This window comes from Mobula birostris, chromosome 12 (genome assembly GCF_030028105.1).
Source record: "Mobula birostris isolate sMobBir1 chromosome 12, sMobBir1.hap1, whole genome shotgun sequence".
NCBI lineage: Eukaryota > Metazoa > Chordata > Chondrichthyes > Myliobatiformes > Myliobatidae > Mobula > Mobula birostris.
This window is the reverse complement of record NC_092381.1, coordinates 90,089,921-90,114,490: the sequence shown is the minus strand read 5'-3', so window position 1 is coordinate 90,114,490 and position 24,570 is coordinate 90,089,921. Positions and strand designations below refer to the sequence as shown.

General features: G+C 41.1%; 1 protein-coding gene across 1 annotated transcript in view; it reads right to left on the bottom strand.

Moving 5' to 3' along the window:
• The window catches only part of astn1 (astrotactin 1), a 2,762,425-nt gene that overhangs the window by 1,918,865 nt on the left and 818,990 nt on the right, over positions 1 to 24,570 (bottom strand). Inside the window, exon 3 of the mRNA XM_072274559.1 lies at positions 12,417 to 12,810. Within this exon, the coding sequence (XP_072130660.1) occupies positions 12,417 to 12,810 (394 nt within the window). The remainder of the gene's footprint in view (positions 1 to 12,416; positions 12,811 to 24,570) is intronic.

Sequence of the window (24,570 nt, the reverse complement as noted above, 5' to 3'; positions counted from 1 at the left end):
ATAACTTTACTTGCCCCATCACTGAAATGATCTCATAACCCATGGACTCACTTTCAAGGATGCTTCATCTTATGTTCTTGATATTTATTGTTTATTTATTTATCATTATTATTTCTTTCCTTCTTTTTGCATTTGCAATTTGTTGTCTTTTGCACACTGGCTGAATACCCAAGCTGATACAGACTTTCATTGAATCTAATATGGTTGTCATTTTATTATAGATTTATTGAGTATGCCCACAATAAAATGAATCTCAGAGTTGTATATGGTGACATATGTTTACTTTGATAATATTTATAAATTATTTTGAATTTTGAAATTTGAACTACAAAGGCACACAGTTTGCTTAGGAGTATGACTACTCTAACCAAACCAGCAGAAATGAGTTTTGCTGATATCATCAAAGTAATGTAGGAGTGTTTAGAGCCAAAACTATTGTTGAATGCAGGATGTTTTAGGTTTCAGTTTCATATGTGGAATGGAAAGAAGGGGGAGTCCATTTCAGCATACGTGGCTGAATTGAAGAGATTGTCTGAGAATTGTGAATTGGGTAATGGGTTTAAAGATGTATTAAAGAACATTTGGTTTGTAGAATCATACAAGAAAGCATTGAAAAATGGCTCCTAACTGAAGCACAATTTAAATTTAAAAGAGCAGTTGAAATTGGAGTATCAATAGAAACAGCAAACAGAGATGCAATTGAGTTGCAGACAGGAATGTAACTGAGCGTGAACAAAATTGCATCTCCTAAACAGAAACCGGCCTGGCCAAATAAATTGTATTATCGTTGTGGCTGAGGCTCACATACACCAATGCCATTTAAAAAATAAAACTTGCAGTAAGTGCAGCAAATTAGGACACATATAAAGAGCATGTCAGACAGATAAAAACAAATGGACTGCACGGAGAAGAGAAAAAAGATAAAAAGTCAATTTGCAGTTTCAAAAAGAGCACTAATCTGCTTGCTGTTGCTGGAAAATCTGACACTGAGGAGAGTGACACAGGACTAAGTAGACTTAAGATTCACTATGTGACAATTAACAATGAACAACCAATGTGAGTTATGCCAGAAAGGCAAATTAATTAAAATGAAATTGGACACTGGCTCAGCTGTTACATGAAAATGCCACATCCAAGTTTTGCAAAGCTTGGTTCCTTATACCATCCAGTGAGTAGTCAGTGAGCTAGGTTGCATGGAAGATGAAGGAATTCTTTCCAAGGCTGAGTGGAGCCCATGGACAATGCCTGTGGTGTCAGTAGCCAAGAAGAAAGGGTCTGTCAGGATCTGTGGTGATTTTAAGGTCACCATCAAGGCAGTACTGAAAGCAGATCAATACCCACTGCCCAGGATAAAGGATATCTTTGCAAACCACTCTGGAAGAAAACATTTCAGCAAAGTGGACTTAACTGAGACCTACCTACAGACTGAGATGGAAGAAGTGCCCAATATGTTTCTCAACATAAACAATCACTAAGGGCTTTATCGCAATTATTTTTTGGAGTAACAGCTATACCTCCACTCTGGCAGAAAGCTATGGACCAGGAGCTACATTCTGGTCATCTAAGTATAGTTAAAATGAAAGTGTTGGCTCGAACCTTTGTATGGTGGCCAGAGATAGGTCAGCAGGTCGAATAGCTTGCTAATGTACTGTTCAGGATGCCAGCATGTTCAGAAGATGCCAGAAGCAGAGCCCCTCCAATCCTGGGAATGGCCCTCATTGCCCTGGCAGAGGATTTTGCCAGAACATTCATGGGCACAAACTTCTTGGTAGTAGTGAATACAGCTACAAAATGGGCAGAGTGTTCCCAATAGCCTCCACCACAGCATTGCATACTATTGATGTTTTGAGAAGAATATTCTCAATCTTCAAGAACACTTAGGCAGTGGCAATGGACTACAGTTTGTTGTGGAACAGTTTCACTCATTCCTAAAAATGAATGAAATAAAACATTATATCTGCACTGTACCAACTACAAAAATGGCTTTTTGGAAAGTTTTTCCTTCTCTAAAGAACACACTGTAAGCAATGTCAGCATAACACACTACACTGACACTGAATCAGAAGCTCAACAAATTCTTCCTTCCATATTGCAATGCAGCACACTCCACAACCAACAACCAACCAGCTATGTTGTTCCTGCGTCATCCCTTGCCTTCACGCTTGCATCTCCTCAAACCCAAGCTCAGAAGGAGTATGCAGGACAAACAGCTGAGCCAAATTGAAGGGTCCTGAATCAAGGATGTTCGATATGTCACTCTTGGACAAGCAGTCTTGGTGAGGGGCTACGGAGGTGATCAAAAGTGGGTACTCGAAAAGATTAAGGACAGAAGTGGACCACTCTCCTATATGGTGGAGATTGCATCTGATATCATTTGGAGATGACACTTCAACCAGTTGTAGAGAGCAGAGTCAATTGTTAGAGAAGAAATGAGGCTACTGCTGTCAATACCACTTCCTGCAGTCTCAGAGTCAACTTCTACAATTATAATGGAGGAGGCCCCCGAAGCCACGATTGTTTCATAGCCACAAGTCTCATCTGCCAAGCAGATCCCCCTTGTCAGGAAAGATGTTATCCCACAAGAGTAGGAAAGCCTCCACAGTGATTAAATCTTTAAGCCTGAATGGGACAATTTAAATTTCATTATGCTGTGAATGTCTATATAGCAGTTGTAACATATTGTGTACACTGTATGTAGTTCAGATGCATTCTCTATTGAGTTGGTTTGTAACTAAGCAGGAAGGAGGGTTGTGTATTTGATATTTCAGTAATATTTGACTAATCTTGTAAATACATTTTTCATTAAGCATTATTTGTTTGTTTAAATAATTCATTATCAGTTATATGTAAAAATAAGTGAATTGCATATATCATGATGCTACCACTTGATACGTAAGCACCTCGCTTAAAGTAAAACACAAACTTAGACTCACGTTTCGGACTCCTTTGTTTTTGTTTCAATTAATCTTATGTTTTGGAGTTACAAAGCATGACACATAGCCTTCTATGTCCTGGAACTTGAATGATTTCCGTATTGAGTTTTCCATCTCTGGTCTCTTAGCTACGACTGACTTTGTTTGGTGCCTACACTTTTAGTTTCAAGGCATGTTTGCACTTTTCCACATCTTTCTACTTTATCTCCCTTCCTGCAATCAACCTTCCAGATCAAGTTTTCATTCCATCCTTTTGAATCCTGTATCACTGGCTTGCTGAGAATATTTTGCCTTATTGTGCTTTCATGAAGTGTCTTGGCATCTGTGATAGAAAGTGCTTTGTACAGGCTGTTATACAGTGCAACAGGAAGAACATTTGAATGAGCCAAACAAGCTGCTACATTCAATCATTTCTCTGGGTTAGAAACTGCTTTGGTGTGGCCAAAAGTGGCTGCTGGCACTCATGGGGAGAGAAAAAACAGTCTCCTAGAGGGTCAGCAATTAGTCTCAAAATAGCTTCCAAACAAAGGTGTTAATGAGTTTGTGAGTTAGTGTAAAAATGGTAATATTTTATTAAGTGATACACATCTAAATTTTCAGGGCTGTACATTTAAAGGATAAGGCTTGCAATCTTTTACAACATATCTGGGATCTTACAACTGTTAAACCTAATTTTATCTTAAACACTGTCTATTGCTGTCAGGGGTAGTACCTGAAAAATATTTTCTCTTAAGGAATAGATCCAACGTAAGGAAATTGCTTCAGTGAGCTCTTCTTGTGAAGTTCAGTAATAATTGTCAATGGGCTGAATCTTGAATCCTCTCCAAAAAAAAAGAGTAGATTAGGACAGAAGAAAACTGCTGACATAATGTCTAAACCCCACCCACTTTCAACTCTAACGGAAGGAAATCAAGATATCGGCATTCAGTCAGCTTACAAGAAGAAAGGTATTAATTTATGTGTGATAAAGCTGCCTCTTTCACATTAATAATCTTTATCCTGGAAATGGATTCGCATTTTATTGGTATTTAACTGAAAACTCACACACAAAGGAAGCAATATAGACTAATTCCAGCTTGTTTCATGTTATACTGGGAATCAACTGGCTACATTTGATCATAAACCCTCCTCAAGTACCTGATGTGAGTTCCAAATCAGTGCCCCAGAATGATCATGTTTTACATTTAACATGCTGTCTGGAGCACTGGTGGTGAAATTAAAACACACGGCGTTTTTTGGCTCTGCTGAGATGATACGGTCTTCATGGCTCAGTGCTAGACTGGGAATCAACTTGTGTACTTGTATCTTATCCTTTGGCCAAATAAATATGAACAATAGGGACAGTATTTTCATTTATGTCAAAACTAAAGCTCTTCTGAGGCTGTTGCTAGAGCCCTAGAAAATAGTCCAGTGTACCCATTCTTATATAACCGTTGAGCAAATTCTAAAACTTAAACTGTGCACGCAACTTCTTTTCCTATGTAGGAAAGTGGAGATGTTGGTGCATTTGTTACAGAGATGTGGAAATGTTGGTGCAGGTGTTGCTAAACAGTGCAAATTTATATGTCACCAGACTAACATTTACATCAATCAGCAATGTTGAAGCTACCATTTGGTCAGTGCCAACTTTCATACGAAATGGCATAAGGCGATTTTGGATCATATTGCGTGCGTATGCCAAGTCAAATGGTCTCCCTTTCTTCAGAATCCTTTTAAGATTCCACATTTATTTCTTCAGTCCATTCTGCTAATACATTTAATATGTCTAGTGAGCATGTAGTTCATCCCAAACATCTGATAATAATAGTGTTTTAAAAATGATCAAGGGTTTGATAAATAAGCAATTTTACTCTTGTTGCAAGACCTAGATGTGGAAAAAGAATATGAAATAGTGAGCAAAAATGTGAATAGGAGGATGTTTATCCAACAAGTAGTTAGAAAACAGAATGTGTTATTGCATTGTGCAGTTTATTTATTTTTTACTGAGATGCAGCATGGAATACACATTTCCGGCTCTTCAATCTGCATCGTCCAGCAACCCCTGATTTAACTCTAGCCTAATCACTGGTCAGTTTGCAATGACCAATTAACCTAACAATCGGTACACCTTTGGACTGTGGGAGGAAACCGGAGCGGCTGGAGGAAGCCCATGCAGTCACGGGAAGGACATACAAATTCCTTACAGACAGCGATGGGAACTTGATCTGGGTTGCAGGTACTGTAATGCAGAACAAGGAGAGAGGAATCTCAACGGTATCCTGGGAGGGAAAGAGACGACTGGTGTGGAAATTTGCTCCCTCTGTCCTTTTGTTGGAATGGCTCATACATGCCAAATCATTCAATTAAGGATTAGCCTTCTTTCTCTCGTTCCTCAGTTGATTTTGGGCAGTTAATGATGAAGTATCGGAGGGGAGAGCTGGTACTAACTTCACAAGCATGGGAAACCCTGTGTAACTCTCATCAATCCTGCAATCCTTCTTGCAAGGCATGAATTTAAGTAAAACTCTCAAGCCCAATATTGCTTCAGTCCCCCCTATTGACCACATGTCTATTCATAAATCTTTGGTTACTCAGTGACAATTGCCTGACGAAAATGCTGTTGATTGGCAGTACAGTACAGTATGGCTAGGGTAATCTGGTTGAAGTATTCTTTGTGGTGGGATTATAGCAATGGAGAGAGCAATCTATTTACAGGATGCTTCAACTTTGCTACTGTGAAAGTCATACTTTGGCCCGTATACCTGCAGACGGCAATTGCTGATTAAATGGGTAAAACTGAACAATGGAAGTCGGCAAGTTTAAGATAAAATCACCTGGCAGGACTTAACATCCATGATGAAAATGTCAAGTACAACCATCAGTCTATGCACGATAGCTCCTGTTACAGAGGTTATTCAACATAGTACAGCACAGTACAGGACCTTCGGCCCACAATGTTGTGCCGACCCTCAAACCCTGCCTCCCATATAACCCCCCACCTTAGATTCCTCCATATACCTGTCCAGTAGTCTCTTAAACTTCACTAGTGTATCTGCCTCCACCACTGACTCAGGCAGTGCATTCTATGCACCAACCACTCTCTGAGTAAAAAAACCTTCCTCTAATATCCCCCTTGAACTTCCCACCCCTTACCTTAAAGCCATGTCCTCTTGTATTGAGCAGTGGTGCCCTGGGGAAGAGGCGCTGGCTATCCACTCTATCTATTCCTCTTATTATCTTGTACACGTCTATCATGTCTCCTCTCATCCTCCTTCTCTCCAAAGAGTAAAACCCTAGCTCCCTTAATCTCTGATCATAATGCATACTTTCTAAACCAGGCAGCATCCTGGTAAATCTTCTCTGTACCCTTTCCAATGCTTCCACATCCTTCCTATAGTGAGGTGACCAGAACTGGACACGGTACTCCAAGTGTGGCCTAACCAGAGTTTTACAGAGCTGCATCATTACATCGCGACTCTTAAACTCTATCCTTCGACTTATGAAAGCTAACACCCCATAAGCTTTCTTAACTATCCTATCCACCTATGAGGCAACTTTCAGGGATCTGTGGACATGTACCCCAAGATCCCTCTGCTCCTCCACACTACCAAGTATCCTGCCATTTACTTTGTACTCTGCCTTGGAGTTTGTCCTTCCAAAGTGTACCACCTCACAGTTCTCCAGGTTGAACTCCATCTGCCACTTCTCAGCCCACTTCTGCATCCTATCAATGTCTCTCTGCAATCTTTGACAATCCTCTACACTATCTACAACACCACCAACCTTTGTGTCATCTGCAAACTTGCCAACCCACCCTTCTACCCCCACATCCAGGTCTTTAATAATGGTGTCAGCAGACATTAACAAACGCGATAGACTCAAAGCAGGTTATGAAGCAACTCTTTTCACTTCTTTTACAACTTCTTTCTATTTCAGTAATGGCTCTTCAACTGCTGAAGCCTGTTATCTATATTCTGGTGGTGGTTTTTGGGCCAACCTGTCAATCTGGTGCTCTGCTGTCTCTGAGAGGGTCCCACGAGGCTGTGAGCAAAGCATTACAGTATGGAGGCCAGGAAGCTAGGAGACAGGGCATGAACCATGACTGACTCCATCTCTCACTGATCTCATTGATTAGAGTGCTGAGGAAGATTTAAAATCATCGTGGTGGGTGTGGAGGCGAGTGAGTGTTCAGTGTCATCTACCAGTCTGTTACTCACTGCTACCACAGGTAGATGTCTGTGTATGTCAGTCTCTCTCTCCCTCTCGCTCGCTGCTCCTGAGGGAAGGTCCTTGCACTCAAATGATCTCTCTCTTCCTCGATGCAGTCAGAGGATAGTACTAGAGGAAGATTTAATCCATGTGGTTTGCGGATTGTAGACTCTAATTCACTTATAATGCATTTCTAGTTTTTTCTGGTTGCTTTTACTTTTGTTAATAGTTTGAGCAATTTTAAATCGAGATGGCCTGCAGATATTGAACAATGAGCTGAACTGAATACATCTTTTGGTTTTATGTTCTTATATTCTGTGTTTTTGCTCTTTTTTTGTTGCCATTTGCACTATTTTTTTGTGCATGGGCTGGAGTGCTGATGTGCTTTTTCTTTGAATGCGTTCCATGGTCCTTTTTTTTGTGACTGTCTGTGGGAAAGACAAATCTTTACTGCGTACATACTTTGATCATAAAAATACTTCGAAATGGTAAAAAGAGGAAGAAAATTTATCCCTCTATTTCATGCATTAAATGCTTAATAGGGTAATCTTTCCACATCATCCTCTTCCAAACTTGTCAATGGAGTACAACACACATATGATAATCATCATGTGTTAAACACGTGACAGGGGATGAACTTTTACGATTGCCTTTCCTCTATATGGTCACTGTAGATTTGAGGACTTTAGAAGCTTGAAAAAATCAGCTCTCTCAGAGCTTGCAAGGAGCCAAACCATTAAGGTTACATAGACAAGTTAGCTTATCTGGTCTTTCCATCAAGTAAGCACTGCAAAACAACAGCAAAAATTAATTTCACTTTTCTAATCATCTCATCCATCCTTTCAGCCTGTCTTTTTAGAACAGATTTTACGTGCAAGCTGCAGTTCAGTTTGGTGCCAGTCTCACATCTGAGCCAAAGGGTCTTACTCCATATTCTGTCCTCAGCCCCTTTCTGTGGTATTGATTAAATACAGGTTGACTGGAGGTGCTGAATCTTAAACTAGAAGAAAGAAAACAAGGTTCTCAGATGAATGAAAAAAAAGTTATATTATTGCTTTGTGCAGAGTTGATTGCTCCAGAATTCTGTCCAATATTTTTCTGTCAACTAACACCTTACCTGGGTATCATCACAGTGTTGAGTATAAATTGATTTCCAATGAAAACCAATTGCTATACTTCAATGTCCTAAATTATCTTTAAGCTCTTTAAGACTCCTTGAAGCTAATGTATAAGCAGCTAAAGAAATGTAAATTTTCTTTTATACCTCTCAAATCTGGTTTTTATAAAGTGGGCATCTATGGGTGGTGTGGGGTGGAGATAAGTCTCTACCAAAGGAGGTGTAAGGCGCTCCTTCCCCCTGCTAGCCTGCAGATCACCCTTGGGTAAGGTGTAGTACCTGCTTAGCCCTTCACCCCCGATCAGGCTCGTGGGAAACCACGGAAGCAGGTAGTGGATGGAAGTATGAGTAGCTGGTGCATATCACGAGTCCTGTCTATGCGACCACTGAAACCAGGCAGACAATCTCTGAAGAGTATTGGTAATGCCTAGGATAATCCATCTTGTAAAGACACTGCCCAGAAGAAGGCAATGGCAAACCACTTCTGTAGAAAAAAATTACCGCGAACAATCATGGTCATGAGACCATGATCACCCATGTCATACGACAGGGCACATAATGATGATGAAGATGATGATCTGACATTAGAATTTAACAAAGGATTTGTATGTAAATACAACAGAATCATAACAGAATCACATGCTGGAGAAAGATGCAACATTGTCATATTAAACCAACGAGAATAATAAAAAGAATCCGTATCACTGTCAATTACTGACTCAGATTGCAGATGTTTATGCAATATACTGAGGGAAAAGAACTAATCAAAGTGTATGGCAGTCAAAGCACAGCAAGCAAAAATGTTAGGATTAATATATTTGAATTTCATTCAAAATCAATATTTAATTATCATAGTATCTTGTGGATTTTATACCTTAATAAATGAAGTAATATGAAGAATTCAAATGGGATTACATTTTGTAAGCATTTTCCAATAATAGGTTCCAGTTTGCAAGTGTAGAATTTCAAAAAGAATACAACCCCAATGCAAGTCTCACAGTAACATACTGTCCTTTAAGTGTCCAACATCATAATGAAAAATGCAGAGTTGAGTAGCTGTTCAGATTTCAGGAACAAATATGGTAATGAAACAAAACTTCAAGACAAACAATTAGCATAACTATCTATGACTGGCAGAACAAAGCAGTCTTTTCTCATCTCAGAATTACGGCTTAAAGCAATAATTTTCAGAGAAGCTTTGCAAAAAATCTGATATGGAAAGTATGCAGAGAAAACACCATGAATATTTATCATTTAAAAACACAAAAAGCAGAAGGTACAGTTTTGCTTTAAGCACCTTAGTAAACTGTGATTGCTTTGGCATTAAAGTTATAGAGTCATTAAGCATGGATACAGTCCTTTCAGACCATCATATCCATGCCAGCAGTAGGCACCTATCCACATTAATCCCATCTTCTAGCACTTGCCCTGTACCCTTCTATGCTTTGGTGATTTAGATGCTTGCCTCAATGCTTCTTAAATAGTCTCCATGACTTTGCTTCATCGTTCTTTCTAGAGTGTATTTTAGTTACTCACCACTTTCTGGATTAAAAAGGACTCCCTTAGATCTCTTCTAAATTTCTTGTCACTTACCCTAAATCTACTGTATATCCTCTGGTTTCATCTACTTCTAACATAGGGAAAATTTCCTGTAATCTACCCTATCTACACCCCATTTTTTAATTTTATATATCTTGTTCATAATTCCTCTTAACTTTCTTCAATGCATGGAAAACAAACCTCTGTTCCTTGATACCCATAAGGACCCTCTTGTTCATAGTGCATGCCCTAACCTCATTACTACTCCAAAAATGAATCACCTCACATTCATTAGAATTAAAGTAGTGAATCTGTGGAATTTGTTGCCACAGTTGTCTGTGGAGGGCAAATTGTCGGGTATATTTAAGGCAGAGGTTGATAGATTCTTGATGAGTCAGGGCATGAAGGGATACGGGGAGAAGACAGGAGATTGGGGCTGAGAGGGAAATGGATCAGTCAGGATGAAATGGCAAAGCAGACTTGATGGTCCAAATAGACTAATTCTGCTCCTTTATCTTATGGCCTAAACTCTATATGCTATTTCTCAGCAATTTCACCAACACATTAATATCACCATGTATACTAAGACCACAATGTCAACAACTCCATGAATCTACAAGCCATCAAAGAGAAGAACTGAGATTTAGCGAATGATAAACACTTGAGAAAGTTTGGGAAACATCTCACGAGAACAGTAGATTGAAGTCAAAGCACATAAAGGAACAGGGAAATTCAACATGGTGCCCCAGATATAGACTGAAAAAATAAAAGAAGCTGCTGGAAATTTGAAATAAAAACTGATAATACCAGAATACACATACAAGATCAGGCAGTATTTATGGATAAAGAAACACAGTTAATATTTTTGTCAGATATCTGCATCTGAAATATTACAGAAAGAACCAACAAAAAGCTACCTGATTGATGTAGCACATTGTAAATACTGTGTAAAATATATTCTCAAAGCCTGAGATGTCTAATAAGCATACACATTTGTTCACATCATGATAAAAAAGGGTGATTTAAATTTGGTTGGTGCATTCTACTTTCTCCTGTGTTCTGCCAGATTAGTCCTGTAGTTCCACTGGGTTGTTCCTGCAGTTCCAGCAGAACTTCCCTGAAATAGCATTCTCTTCAAAATAACTCTGAAAATTTCAAAACTAGATCTGTAAAAAGTGGAAGCTTTATCCCATTCCTCATGTGGCTGGTAACAACAAAAGATCTAAGCTGGCAGTGTCTGCTTCTCTGATCCATTAGGGACATTGGGTAAACATTTGTTTTCAATTATACCCAATAAATTTGCATTAAAATGCTGAGATATGTTGACCAATGAATCTGGATTTTAGAAGTGGAGAATGACATGAATAAATTATTTTGCATATTTAGTGCATTAAACTGAATCTCTACCCCATGATGTACCATGGAGAGCATTCTAACCATCTGGTATGGTGGGGAGGGTGGGGACTACTGCAAAGGATTGAAGTAAGCTGCAGAGAGTGGTAAATTTAGTCAGCTCCATCATGTGCACTAGCCACTGTATTACCCAGGACATCTTCAAGGAGCGATGTGTTAAAAAGGCAGCACCCATCACTAAGAACTCCCATCACCCAGGTCATGCCTTGTTCTAATTGCTACCATCAGGAAGGAGGTACAAGAACCTGAAGGCACACACTCAATGATTCAGGAACAGCTTCTTCCCCTCTGCCATCCATTTTCTGAATGGACATTGAACCCATAAACACTGTCTCACTACTTCTTATTTCTATAAATCAACAAATTTCATGACATATCCTGTGATATTAAACCTGATTCTGACATGAGATAAAAATTTAGTCTGCTACAAAACAAGGCAGCTGAGTTGCAGTGACTTCTCTCAGTGGGCCCCAAGGGAGGAGGCCTCCATTGCAAACACAAGGTAACCATTTAAAATTAACCAAACACTCTTTAATTTTATAGCCTGGGGTCACTTCTGCAGTGGCAAGTTCAGAGAGCCTATGGAGATTTCCCAGGCTGCACTTGCTATGCCACAGATATGCGTGGATCTTCCAGTGACCCTGCAGAATCTCCAACACTGAATGACACCCACAAGCATGATGCTGTTCGGAGTACCTATTGAACTTGCAGTGGTGGGGGTGGGGGTCATGCAATAGAGAGAGAAACAAAAATTTTGAACAAAGATTATTACAATTTGCAATTTTGTTTGTCAGCTGTGCCTTCAAGATACACATTTTCATATTCAAATCAACACTAAGTTTGGGAAGGATTAAGCAAGTACAAGCCTGAAAGCACACAACACCAGGCACAAGGACAGCTTCTATCCCACTACTGAATAGTCTGCTTGTACAATAACGTGGACTCTTGATCCCATAATCTGCCTTGTGATGGTCTTGCACCTTATTGTCAGCCTGCACTGCAATTTTTCTGTAACTGTACTCTGTTATTGCATTTACTTTGTACTACCTTGACGTACTGATGTGTTAAAATGATCTATATGAATAGAATGCAACACAAAGTTTTTCATTGTAACATGATAGATGGGACAATAATAAACCAATTACACATTCAAGAACTATTCACTCATTTAACACCCATTACCTCATACGTCCCTATCTTAAGTAAAGTGATGTATTGGTACAGACCTGGAGTGAGATCCAAGCACGTTTTCTCATCACACCCCTGAAGTGAATCCAACGTGCGTGTCACCTGGCTGCCGAAATCCTCCCCGCCGTTCATGCACTCCCTCTGCAGTTGCTGCCGAAGGTCATCAATGTCATACTCATAACCGTCCAGGATAGGTGTCTCCCGGATGCTGATCGACCCACTGGAATTGTGCCCCTGCAGCCGGGAGTTCCGCAGGCTCTCCCGGTTCTGACCCGCCATCAGTACCGATGGGATGTAATGGATTTCGTTCGCGGCTTCTGCACTGGCGCTCTTCTGCGGCTGTGGGACACGGCGACGCTTGCACCACCGACGCCGAGTGTAGAGCACCAAGACAAGGAACAGGATTGCCAATAGCAGGGCAATCATCCCCCCCTGGAAAAGAGAGAGAGGAGAATGTGACAATGTCAACAAGTAAGGAGACTTCACTTAACAGAAAAGAAGTAATAATCCAACATTTTTTTGGAAAATAAAACATACTTTTTTAAATGAATCCAGCAGATTGCCCCCTCCTGAAATATATGTAATAGACCTCTATTGATATATACATCTCGTTAGAAAATATTCAAAAGCTTATGATAGAGTGTATTTTGATGACTATTTGAGTACAATAGCTCTTCAACGATTGCACCCACAGTCAGTTCATTCAACCTTCCTGTAGCAATTCTTCTCATCTTTCTCTACTTGGTTACTATGACTTTGAATTTCAAATTATTGTTCCACTAAGGCATAAATATTTCATCCACAGTACTGTGCAAAAGTCTACATAAGTCTGTGCAAAAGGTACAGTATATATAGCTAGGGTGCCTGAGTCCTGCACAGCACTGCAGCAATTTTATGTATTGCACTGTACTGCTGCCACAAAGAACAATCATGACACATGTGAGTGGTGATAAACCTGATTCTATCATGGTTCTCTATTGTGGACTGAGTGGGAAGGGGGCAGAGAGAGGGGAAGCATAGTTGGGGTAGGGGAATGGAGAGGGGAGGAAGCAGGAAGCACCAGAGAAACATTCTGTTATGATCAATAAGCCAATTACTTGGAATCAAATTACCTTGCCAGGTGTCTCAGGGCTGGGTGTGTCTGCACTCTTGCCATCCCCCCACCCTGGCACTCCTCTGTCACCTGTCCCACATCCCTCATCTGGTGCTCCACCCTCACCATTCCCAACAATTTTTATCCCCACCGGATTTACCAACTGACTGTCCTCATCATGTTGACAAATATAGTGCGGTGTCTCATTGAAAAACCTTCCAGACAGCTGCAAAGAAACCTACATTGTTAAGTTATTAAAGCACCAGTGTGGTGGTATCCAAATTATCTGTTTACACAGTTTCCCTCCTTTGTAAGTTGGTTAAAACAGCAGGACTAACATTCAGACTTCTAGACTGCTGATTCAGGAATATGAGTTTGAAATCCTCCGTAACAGAGGGGATTTCCAACAATGTTGCCCAGACTAAGTGACTGAGTTACATAGAGAAGTTGTGCAGTCTAGGACTTTTTCATTGTGGTGTAGGAGAATATTTATCATGCTGTACCTACTAAAGTGGTCACTGCGTGTATGTCTGTGTAGCCCCTCCACTTCAAGGTTTGACGTGTTGTGTGTTCAGGGATGCTCTTTTGCACACCACTGTTGTAATGTGTGGTTTTTGAATTATTGTTGCCTTCCTGTAAGCTTGAACTAGTATGGCCAGTCTCATAGAAACATAGAAAGCCTACAGCGCAATACAGGCCCTTCGGCCCACAATTCTGTGCCGAACATGTACTTACTTTTGAAATTACCTCGGGTTACCCATAGCCCTCTATTTTTCTAAATGCCATGTAGCAATCCAGGAGTCTCTTAAAAGACCCTCTGACCTCTCTCATTTACAAGGCGATTTCACCCACAGAACTGCCACTCAACGGATGTTTACTGTTTGTTGCACCATTCTCTGTAAACTCAACAGACTGTTCTGTGTGAAAATCCCAGGAGATGACCAGTTTCTGAGATACTCAAACCACCCTGTCTGGCACCAGCAATCAGTTGTTTGGTCTGAACAGCAACTGAACCTCCCGACCACATCTGAGTGCTTTTATGCATTGAGTTGTTGCCACATGATTGGCTGATTAGATGTTTGCATTAACAAGAAGGTCTACACATGCACCTAATAAAGTGGCCACTGAATTTAAGTCTATTACTGGGCTAGTGACACAAGTTCATTCCACTACTGTCTGTAAGGTGGTTGAATGTTCTCTCTAGGATTGCATAAGTTTCCTTTGGGTGCTGAATTTTCCTCCCATGTTAGAAAAACCTATGGGTTAGTAGGTTAATTGGTCACATGACTGTAATTTGGTGCTATGGACTTGTTGGGCCAGAGGGTCCTATTGTCGTATTTTGTCTCTAAATATTTTCTTAAATTAAAAAATGTAAAAATAGCAAGGGGGATATCTTATTGAGGTGCATAAATCATGAGGGGATTAGAGTGAAAGTGTATCTCTTTTCCACAGTTGGGAAATTGGGACCTAGAAGACATAGGTTTACGATAACATGGGACAGATTTAATCAGAACTTGAAGGAATGGAAGTGGTTGAGGTCAATGGAAGTGGTTGAGGTTGGTACATTAACAACATTTAAAAGAAACTAGTACAGATACATGGGGAAGAAATGTTTGGAGAAATATGGCCAAAAGGGTTTAACTTTGTTGAATACTGCAGACCAGTTGGGCCGAAGGGCCTCTTTCTGTGCTGAAAGACCCTCTGCCTCTATGAATCTATAACATGATGCCTACTGCTTTTGTTGTCATTGGGCAGAGATCACAAGTTTGTGAGAGGTTGGAGTAGCCAGTGTGGCAGTGATTTGGGGTAGATGGTATGCACTCCAGCAGTTGTACACTGGTAGTGGAGGGAATGTTAGTGGATGATGTGAAATTCAAGTGGGCAGCTTTAATTGGTTAGTACCAAGATTCTCAAATTTTCTTGGAACTACACTTATCCAGATCTGTGGAGGGTTTTCTGCTACATGCCATAAAGGTGGGTGAAAGACTTAGGCAGTAGTTCCCAATCATTTTTTGCGGTACTGCTCCCTTGGCTCCCCAGACCATATCCCCAGTGACCCCTTCTCCCTTTCTGGCCATTACATAAAAAACTATAAAGAATTTTGATCTATGATGCACAGTGAAAGAAAACAGGAACTTCAAATTCAAAGCAGTGACAAATAATTGCAAAAAGTATTCAAATCTGTTGAAAGTTGCAAATAAAATTATCTGTTGATTTAATTACAGCAAAAACAATTTTCATCAACAATTTCAGAGTGCACATTGGTAGTCCCACTATTCACTACTTCATTGCTTTTTCAACTTTCAAGAGATGGATGGTCTTGGTGCAGTGATATCAGGCTGATTTTCACATAGGAGCCTCAGATCTCCAAGTTCAGCAATTTGCAGTCTGTTTTGTTGCTTTGAAAGAAGTTGGGCAACTGCATTGAAACTGCACTCCTCTAAACATGATGTTGGAAAGGAGTTAAAGATCATCTTGATCTTTTTCCACAGTGCAGGATAGTGTTCTGAGATTTCTTTGTGCAACCAATAGTTTTGATATGATTTTTTGAACCTCAGCTTCAGTTTGAAGTCATTTTGTACTGAGATCAGTTCTTCTTCCATCCTTCCTGTTAATTCCTCAGTTCAAATGATCAGGAATGGATTTATTAACCAATCTGGAATTTGAATCAAGAGAAGACCTCGAAATTTCTGTGAAATGTCTTTATGCACTCACACAGGTAGGCACAGTATACTTGAAGATCATCTGGTATTCTTTCTTTCTCTTCCAACTTAGAAAAGTTCGAAAATTGGAAAAGGTCGTGACAACCAATGTTGCAATTAAATAGGGTTAACTTGGACAGAAGTGTAGGGGTGACTAATTCGACTTGGATAAGATTCACATAATTTCCTCACAATTGAAGACAGAGTTCATTAATCTTGCAAATAATTCTGACAAATGAGCAATGTCATGCCTAAAATTCTTGAGTTCATTATTGAATGAAGTATTCAAGTCCTTAAAGAATTTTGTTATAGTTTTGAAAAGTGCATTAAAGCACCTCAGGCAGTTTCTGTTTGAGAGCCTTCTGACTTCTGTCTGCAATAGCAACTGTCAGTCATTCTCACTACAAAGCTCTCAAAATAATTGAGAATTGAGAACATGGGGCCTAATTTTACTTACCACTTTGATAACAGTATTTAATGATTTGTGCAGCTGATCACTTTAGTTTTTGCGACGAAGTGCTGTCTCTGAATTACACAGTATATGGTAAATCTGTCAGGTGCAGCTTTTTCCAAGAAAGTAATAATCCCACAGTGGTGTCCTGTAATTGATGGTGCCCCCATCTGTTTCACAAGCAAGAATGCTGGTGAGTGTATTGTTTTCCTCTTTGAAAAATTTCTCAACAACCCAAAAAACTGACTCTGCCTTCATAACTGTTTCTAGTCCCCTTTCAAGAAACAACTCTCATACCACGTTTCCATCTTTTATGAGGCAAACATAACCAAAAAGCAAAGATTCATTGCCTTGCATTGTTGCCTCATCCAACTGCAGAGCAAATTCTGTTGTCCTTAGTATACTACACAATGTGTTTTCGATATTCTCACAATTTCATTTATTCGTCTTTAAACAAAGTTGTCATTAAGCAGAATTGCTTTAATTATTTGGTTTTAATTATTAAAAATAAGCAAAGATCAGAGTGCATTCTCTTCAAGTTCTCAAGGAGCCCGGACAGTTTCATTGCCTCATCTGAAAAAAAACTTCTTCACTCAGTGGACATATTGGTTGCTTGGTGGTGGAATAAATCCATATTTCAGATACTTCACACTATACTGTCTATACTTTGTTTCATTTGGTTTGCTTCTGCCACTTTCATTATGTATTAACGACCACGTCAATTGCTTATTGTTTAAGTCCAAACCTCAAGCACTTCAATTAATAAAGGAGAAAGTTATGACATCATCATAGCTTACCTGACTCTCTGCTGAAGGTATGTAAAGTGTGTAGCATTATCTTGTTTGGGCCATGGGCTAGAGAAATGCGGTCAAGACCATCTGAAAAGGCAGATTCTAAGCCTTACTCCATTGAATGCTATACCCCAATTCACTGGAATTGCATCATTGTGTGATTCAGGTATGGGAATCATACAAGCTGACACTGTCCTACAGTATGTAGGCAATCGTCGATCCCAGGGGATCATGAGTTTGTTCCTTTGGTGGACTGTGTCCTCTCCAGGGTGCAAGCCTGTGTGGGAAGATTTGAAGAACCGACTGTTGGCCATGCAGCAGGTTCCCCCTCTCCACGTCACTGATGTAGTCTAAGAGAAGGGCAAGTGCCAATAAAGCTTGGTATTAGTGTTGTCGCAGAGGTTGCCAGAGTGAAGTTGTAAACAACATCAAACTGCCTTAGGGATCTCAGCTCCAGATTTCTTCTTTGGAGTTTACTCCAGAAGCCTTTCCCATGGGTGGGTATGGTTGCAAAGCAGCGGAGGTTTAAAATCAGAGTTATCCTTCTCTTAGGTGGGCTACCATCCAAGGCTGATGAACCCCACCTGCCCAAAGCAATTGGTTTTGAGGTGCCAGTGGTCCACCTTTGCTCCTTCTCTTGTCAGGCTTAATAGCCAAGCCACACATGAAAGCCAAGAGTTGGATTTGGTTGTCAGAGGCTGTTAGAGATGTGCGCCATTTAGAGCACCTTATAGGGAGTGGGAGCTCATCCCACTACCATTCCCACTATGACAACCTTAGGAACCTGTCCTACAGTAGTTAATGAGAATAATGTGCAGGTTGGGGCCGGAAATTACACAATTTCTTCAGTCCAGATTTCTCATGATATTGCCAAATACAGAAGTGTCACATTGCTTTTCAAAAACTACAACATGCTTCGAGCAAAGTCTAAATGAACGGTGGGTTAGCAAGACATAAGGTTATTACGTGATCATTATAATCAATTATGAGGCACTGAGGTTCAAATGTTTATAATAAGAAATTAATGTCTTAAATGAAGCCTGTGTTCCCTCATTTGCCCCACTTGCTAGCAAGTGACCTCATCACACCACTCCCTCAGATACTCCCATTGCCCCCGGAGGGGTGACATTGCTCACTTTGAGAAACACTGGATTAGCGTGTCAGGAAGTGATTCACTTGCTGGAAGCTACCCAGCAGCTGACTTACTGTTGTACCTGTGGTATTTGTAGTATCTTAGAGGAAACCAAAGAATATTGAGGGCAGATGGTTAGACTCACTCTGTATGGAGATGATATTTCTCCAGTATTTATATTGTCAGTTGTCTGTCCAGATGGTTCAAGTTTCAAGTTTAATTATCATTCAACCATGCATGAATATTGCTGGATACAGAATGGACTGGTTCATAAGAATATCTATGGAACACTGTGTACATACATCTACTGATGCTTATACACCCTCTTCCAGGTGACCCAGCCGGGGCTGATCAGACCCTAGCTTGTGTCCAGATGGCTAGCTACTTATGACTCCATGGCTCCCCTCTTTTGAGCCACAGCCATCTTGAGGCCCTCTCTGCCGCATCGGTGGTACTGTGGATGGCTCTCCTCTTCCTCTTTCCCTTGATGCCCAAAATGCTGAAGGCTCTAACTAAAGAACGGGCTGCGAATCCCCTACAACCAATCTCTACTGGGAGACACCTCGCTCTCCATCCAGCCTGCTGACAGTTGCTGACCAGTCCTGCGTACTTGGAGAGTTTCCTTTCAAAGGCCTCTTCCAAGCGATCTTCCCTTGGGACTGTCAGCTCCAGCAGCACCACTTGCTTAGTAGACTCAGACACAGGGACAACGTCTGGTCACAGGGTGGCGGCTGCGATATGGTTGGGGAACTTCAGCTGCTGTTCGACGTCCACCAACAGCTGCCAGTCCCTTACAGAGGTCAGGATACCTGCAGATGTTCTTTTGGCGGGTATTGGCTGCTCCCCAGCTCTGACAAAGGCAATGGTCTGCTTGGAGGGTCGGGACTGCTTCGCCCACTCAACTCCTGCGCTGACGGCTTCAGCGATGGTCTTCAGGACCTGATCATGCCTCCATCAGTACCGTCCTTCACCAAGTGCTCTTGTGCAGCTGCTGAGGATGTGCTCCAGGGTTCCTCGCTTGGAGCACAGCGGGCACGCAGATGACTCTGCCTTGCCCCATGTGTGCAGGTTTGATAGGCTTGGAAGCACATTGTACACTGCCTGGATCAGAAATTGGATGCGGTGTAGTTCGGCTTTCCAAAGATCAGCCCAGGTCTCTTTCCTCTCAACCGCATTCTCCCATCTTGTTCAAGCTCCCTGTTGCTTCATTCCCACCGCCTTGCAGGCTCTCGTCTCCTCCACTACTGCTCTCACCTCCTCCTGAACTAGACGATGCCTTTCCTTCCCTCTGGTGTCCATTTGGGAAGTTCGAAACGATCTTAGCCCAGCTCGGCCTCGTGTGACCACTCCCACCAGCCTCCTGTGATGCAGCCTCACCTCTGCTTCCTGAACAGCTTCCTCTGCCCTCCACTTCCTGCCAGTACTTACTTGGATCCCTGCTCTAGCCACCTTCGGGTCACTTGAGTCCCTATACTGTAGCACTTCTCTGGCTCTTATTACCTTGAATTCTTCCTCCAAGGATTTGAAGGGCAGTTGCAGTTTGTTGTGATGTGATGTGTGATGAGTGTGATGAGAGTGCGATGCTGCTCAGGCTCTTTGACAGCCTCAGCCATCTCCTGAGGTGGTTGCTAACCCTCTTCTCTAAGGTTTTGAATGTTGAGATCGGAACTGCATAGACGAGGAGGGGCCACAGGATTCTGGGAAGAATGCCATGCTGATACACCCAGGCTTTAAACTTCCCAGGTAGGCCAGATTTCTCCACAGATTTCAGCCAGCCATCCAACTCGGTACTGTTCGCCTGGATGGATGTCGTGTCCCTTAAAGAGCTGTTAAAAACCTTGCCTAAGCTCTTGACTGGCTTTTCTGTGATAGTTGGGATGGAAGATTTGCTTGGCTCTTGTGCCCTAGTGGTTTCTTTTCAATGGGTTAGTTACAATATGTCTTATAAACAGGAAATTGGTATAGAACTCTATACTCTTTGCACTACATAAATAGCAGACAGAGATTACATCTGGGGTGAAACTGTGATAAAGGTTCTGTGGTAATGCTAATTCCTTGTCTTAAACTTCCACAAAGTGGATATAGCCAACGTGAAACATTCACCAGATCAGTTGCTGTTTTGATCCCACTTTGATCAGGTTGAGTGAGATAAAGGCCAATAATGCCTAAAATCAGTTAACTGAAAGCATATTTTTCAATAGCAAAAATAGAAGTGATGAGAACTTAAATACCAGTAGGGAAGCCTTAGATTTTTTTTCACTAATTGCTTTCTCTTTCCCATTCTTGCCTCTATTCTTTAATAGTTATTTCTATGGCAAGTCACTTTTTTGAAACAAAAGAGGAGGTGATTAAGTGTTATACATTCAGAAGTAAAAATTACATTATAATAATTTTTTCTGACAATTCATTACCCTAACTGAGCAATTCTTTAACCTTACTTGACCTTACAGTTGAATGTGATGAATGTTTGCCTTTCGTAAGAGTAATAATGAAAGACTTAGTCTGCAATCTGAATACTGATCACTCCACTATCGTATCTCAATATTATAATATACACAAAGTGTGTGCATACAGTTATTGATGTCACCATCTGTCTGCCTACTCAATGTTTCCAACATATTATCCCCAAAGCATGCATTGACTTCTTTGTTGAGTAGTGTGACTCACAACAAAATTATCCACCTCCATCCAGACAACACAATGGCAGTTAAACTAACCCCGACAGCTCTCTAAAAAATGGAGCTGCTTAGTTCATTTTTAAGACCTCAGTCGTGCTGTGTAAGGGAAGCGGTACTCATACAGCGGTTATTATGTTAAGGGAAAATATATTCAAAAGTTTTGAGTTTGAAAGATGCTTTCCTTCTGAAGTTTAATTAATCACAACCTTCATAGTGAAAGTCAAAGTTAACCTTATTATATGTACAAGTGCACATATACACAGGTGCAATGAGAATTGTACTTGCAGCAGATCATAGGCACATAACATCGGATATACAACAATCACAATAAAAACATGAATTAAACATAACTTACGCACATTTCTTACAGGGAAGAACCAAAATGAGTCTATTGTAGTGCAAAGTAATCATTATTCTGTTATAGTGAGACTCAAACTCAGCACTACCACCAAAAAACAGCAACCTTCATCAAAGACCCCTGCTATTCAGGTCATACTTTCTTTTGCTACTAACTTTGGGCAGGACATCCAGAAGCCTTATTTATGCATCTCTCAGGAGAGTGAACCCATAGAAAGAATCTGGCCCAGATGAGGTACATGTCCAAGTACTAAAGATCTGTGCTGATTAACTGGCTGGAGTGTTACCAATATCTTGGACCTCTTGCATTGGCAGTCTAAGGTACCCACTATCTTCAATTATATCATCAGGATTCTTTTCATCGACTACAGCTCAACATTCAATGCTATCATCCCTCAAAACTAAATCAATAAGCTTCAGGACCTAGACAATTATGCTACCTTATTATGCAAGTAGATCCACAACTTCCTCACTTGAAGATCCCAAATCAGTTTGGATTGGCAACGATATCTTCTCCACGATCTCCATCAGCACAGGTGCACCCGTGCTAAGCTTGTCAATTTTATCAACTCTGCCTCCAACGTCTACCCTGTCCTCAGTTTACTTGGTCCATCTCTGCCACCTCTTTCCACTTTCTTGATCTTTCTGTTTCAATATATGGAGACAGACATCTTCAGATATATTTTATAAGCCTACCTTGACTTTACCTCTTCCCACCCTGTCTCCTGTACAAACATTATCCCCTTTCCTGAATTCCTCCATTTCTGCCACATCTATTTTCACAATGAGGATTGCCATTCCAGAACAACTGCAGAGTTCTCTTTCTTTAAAGGACAGTGTTTCCCTTCCTCTGCCATTGATGCTTCCCTCACCCATATCTTTTCTATTTCCCTGACATCTGCCCATACACAATTTTCCCATCATCATAACGGGGATAGAGTTCCCCTTACCTATACCTAACACACCACGGTCCTCCGCGTAGCACATCAACCTCTGCAACTTACGCCATTTACCATGGGATCATACTATTAAACACATCTTTCCCCCTCCCCCCACCTTCTGCTTTCCGCAGGGATTGTTTTCTCTGTGAATCCCTTGTCCACGTATCCCTCCCCACGGATCTCTCTCCTGGCACTTATCACTGCAGATTAGGCGAGAGCTACAACTGGCATTACACCTCCACACTCACCATCATTCAGGGTCCCAACAGCCCTTCTAGGTCAGGTGACACTTTCCCTACGTCTCTGTCAGGGTCGTCTACTGTATCCAGTGCTTCTGGTGCAGCCTCCTCTACATCGGTGAGACTAGACGTAGATTGGGCAATTGCTTCATCGAACACCTTTGCAATATCTGCTACAACAGGGAGGATTTACCATGGCAACCATTTAATTCTACTTCAAATTCTGATTCTGACTTGCCAGTCCATGGCCTCCTCTACTGTCATCTTGAGGCTACCCTCGGGCTGAAGGAGCATCACTTCATATTCTGCTTGGGTAGACTAATGGCATGAACATTGATTTCTCTAACCTGATATTTTCTCACCCCTCTCTCTTCTCTCTTTTTCCATTCTCCATCCTGGCTCCCCTCTTACTCCTTCTATTCTCCTCATCACTTCAATTTGGTACCCCTTCTCTGTCCCTTTCTCCCATGATCAGCTCTCGTCATTCCTTATTCTACAGCCCTTTATCTTTTTTTACCTCTCACCTTTCAGCTTTTCCCTTCATCCCTCCCACCTTCCCACTTACCTGGCTTCACTTATCACCTGCCAGCTTGTACACATTCCCTCCCCCATCTTCTTGTTCTGACTTCTTTGGAGGGAGGAGAAGATGGTGACGCAATGCAGCGCGCGTGGCCTCTCCGTGAAATGATATCGTATTTGTAAGTAGGATGCCATGAACAATTCTGATTTGATGGAGACACACGTGAGAAGCATCGAGGAACATCTGGAGAAACTTCTGAAATGCCCAGTTCACTGCCGCTGCTACTGTGCGGTCGAGAATCTCCGGAGGGGAAGGTCCCAAATCCTCGGCTTTGCTCGTTGCTGGCGGCCAGGGCTGGAGTCGAAGCGCTCGGCAGAGATGGTGCTCAGTGCTTGGTGTCGGAGGGCTGGTCGGATGCTCAAAGTTTTCGGACAGACTGAGAATCGGACTGTGGCCGGGTGCTTCCAGGATGCTACATCGGCAAGGTTTCGGCGCTGGAAGCTCATGGCAGGGAGAGTTTTCTTCCTTCTACCATCTGCGTGAGATGTTAGGACTTTCGAGAGACTTTGAGACTTTTTTTTTACCGTGCCCATGGTCTGTTCTTCTATCAAATTATGGTATTGTTTGCATTGTTGTAACTATATGTTATAATTATGTGGTTTTTGTCAGTTTATCAGTCTTGGTTTGTCTTGTGTTTCTGTGATATCACACTAGAAGAACATTGTATCATTTCTTAATGCATGCATTACTAAATGACAATGAAAGAGGGCTGCGTGTCCTCAAAATCTAATCTAATCTAATCTTCCTTCCTTTCCAACCTGATGAAGGATCTTATCTCGAAAGGTTGACTGTTTATTCCTCTCCACAGATGCCACCTGACCTGTCAACTTCTTTCAGCATTTTGTGTATCTTGCTGTGGATTTCCAGCATTTACAGAATATCTTGAATTTATGGGGAAAATGTTGAACTTAGTTAACCAAGGAGACAAATTCTACAGTACATGAAAATATAAAGATGATGGAAATTTGAAATTAAAACAGAAAATGTTGGAAGCAGTTGATTTGAAGTGCCAACTCTGTTTCTCTCTCCATAGATGTCGCCTAACCTACTAAGAGTTTCTGGCATTTTCTATTTTTACCTGCCTGAAATGATTAATAAGTTCACAGATGCAGCAAGTTGTGAGTTAATTTCAGACTAACAATTGAGGCTGAAGGAAAATTCTTGGAGTCAGTGATTGAAATTAAATCTGTTTAAAGCTGGATTTATTCCAATTGTGCTCTATGAAATT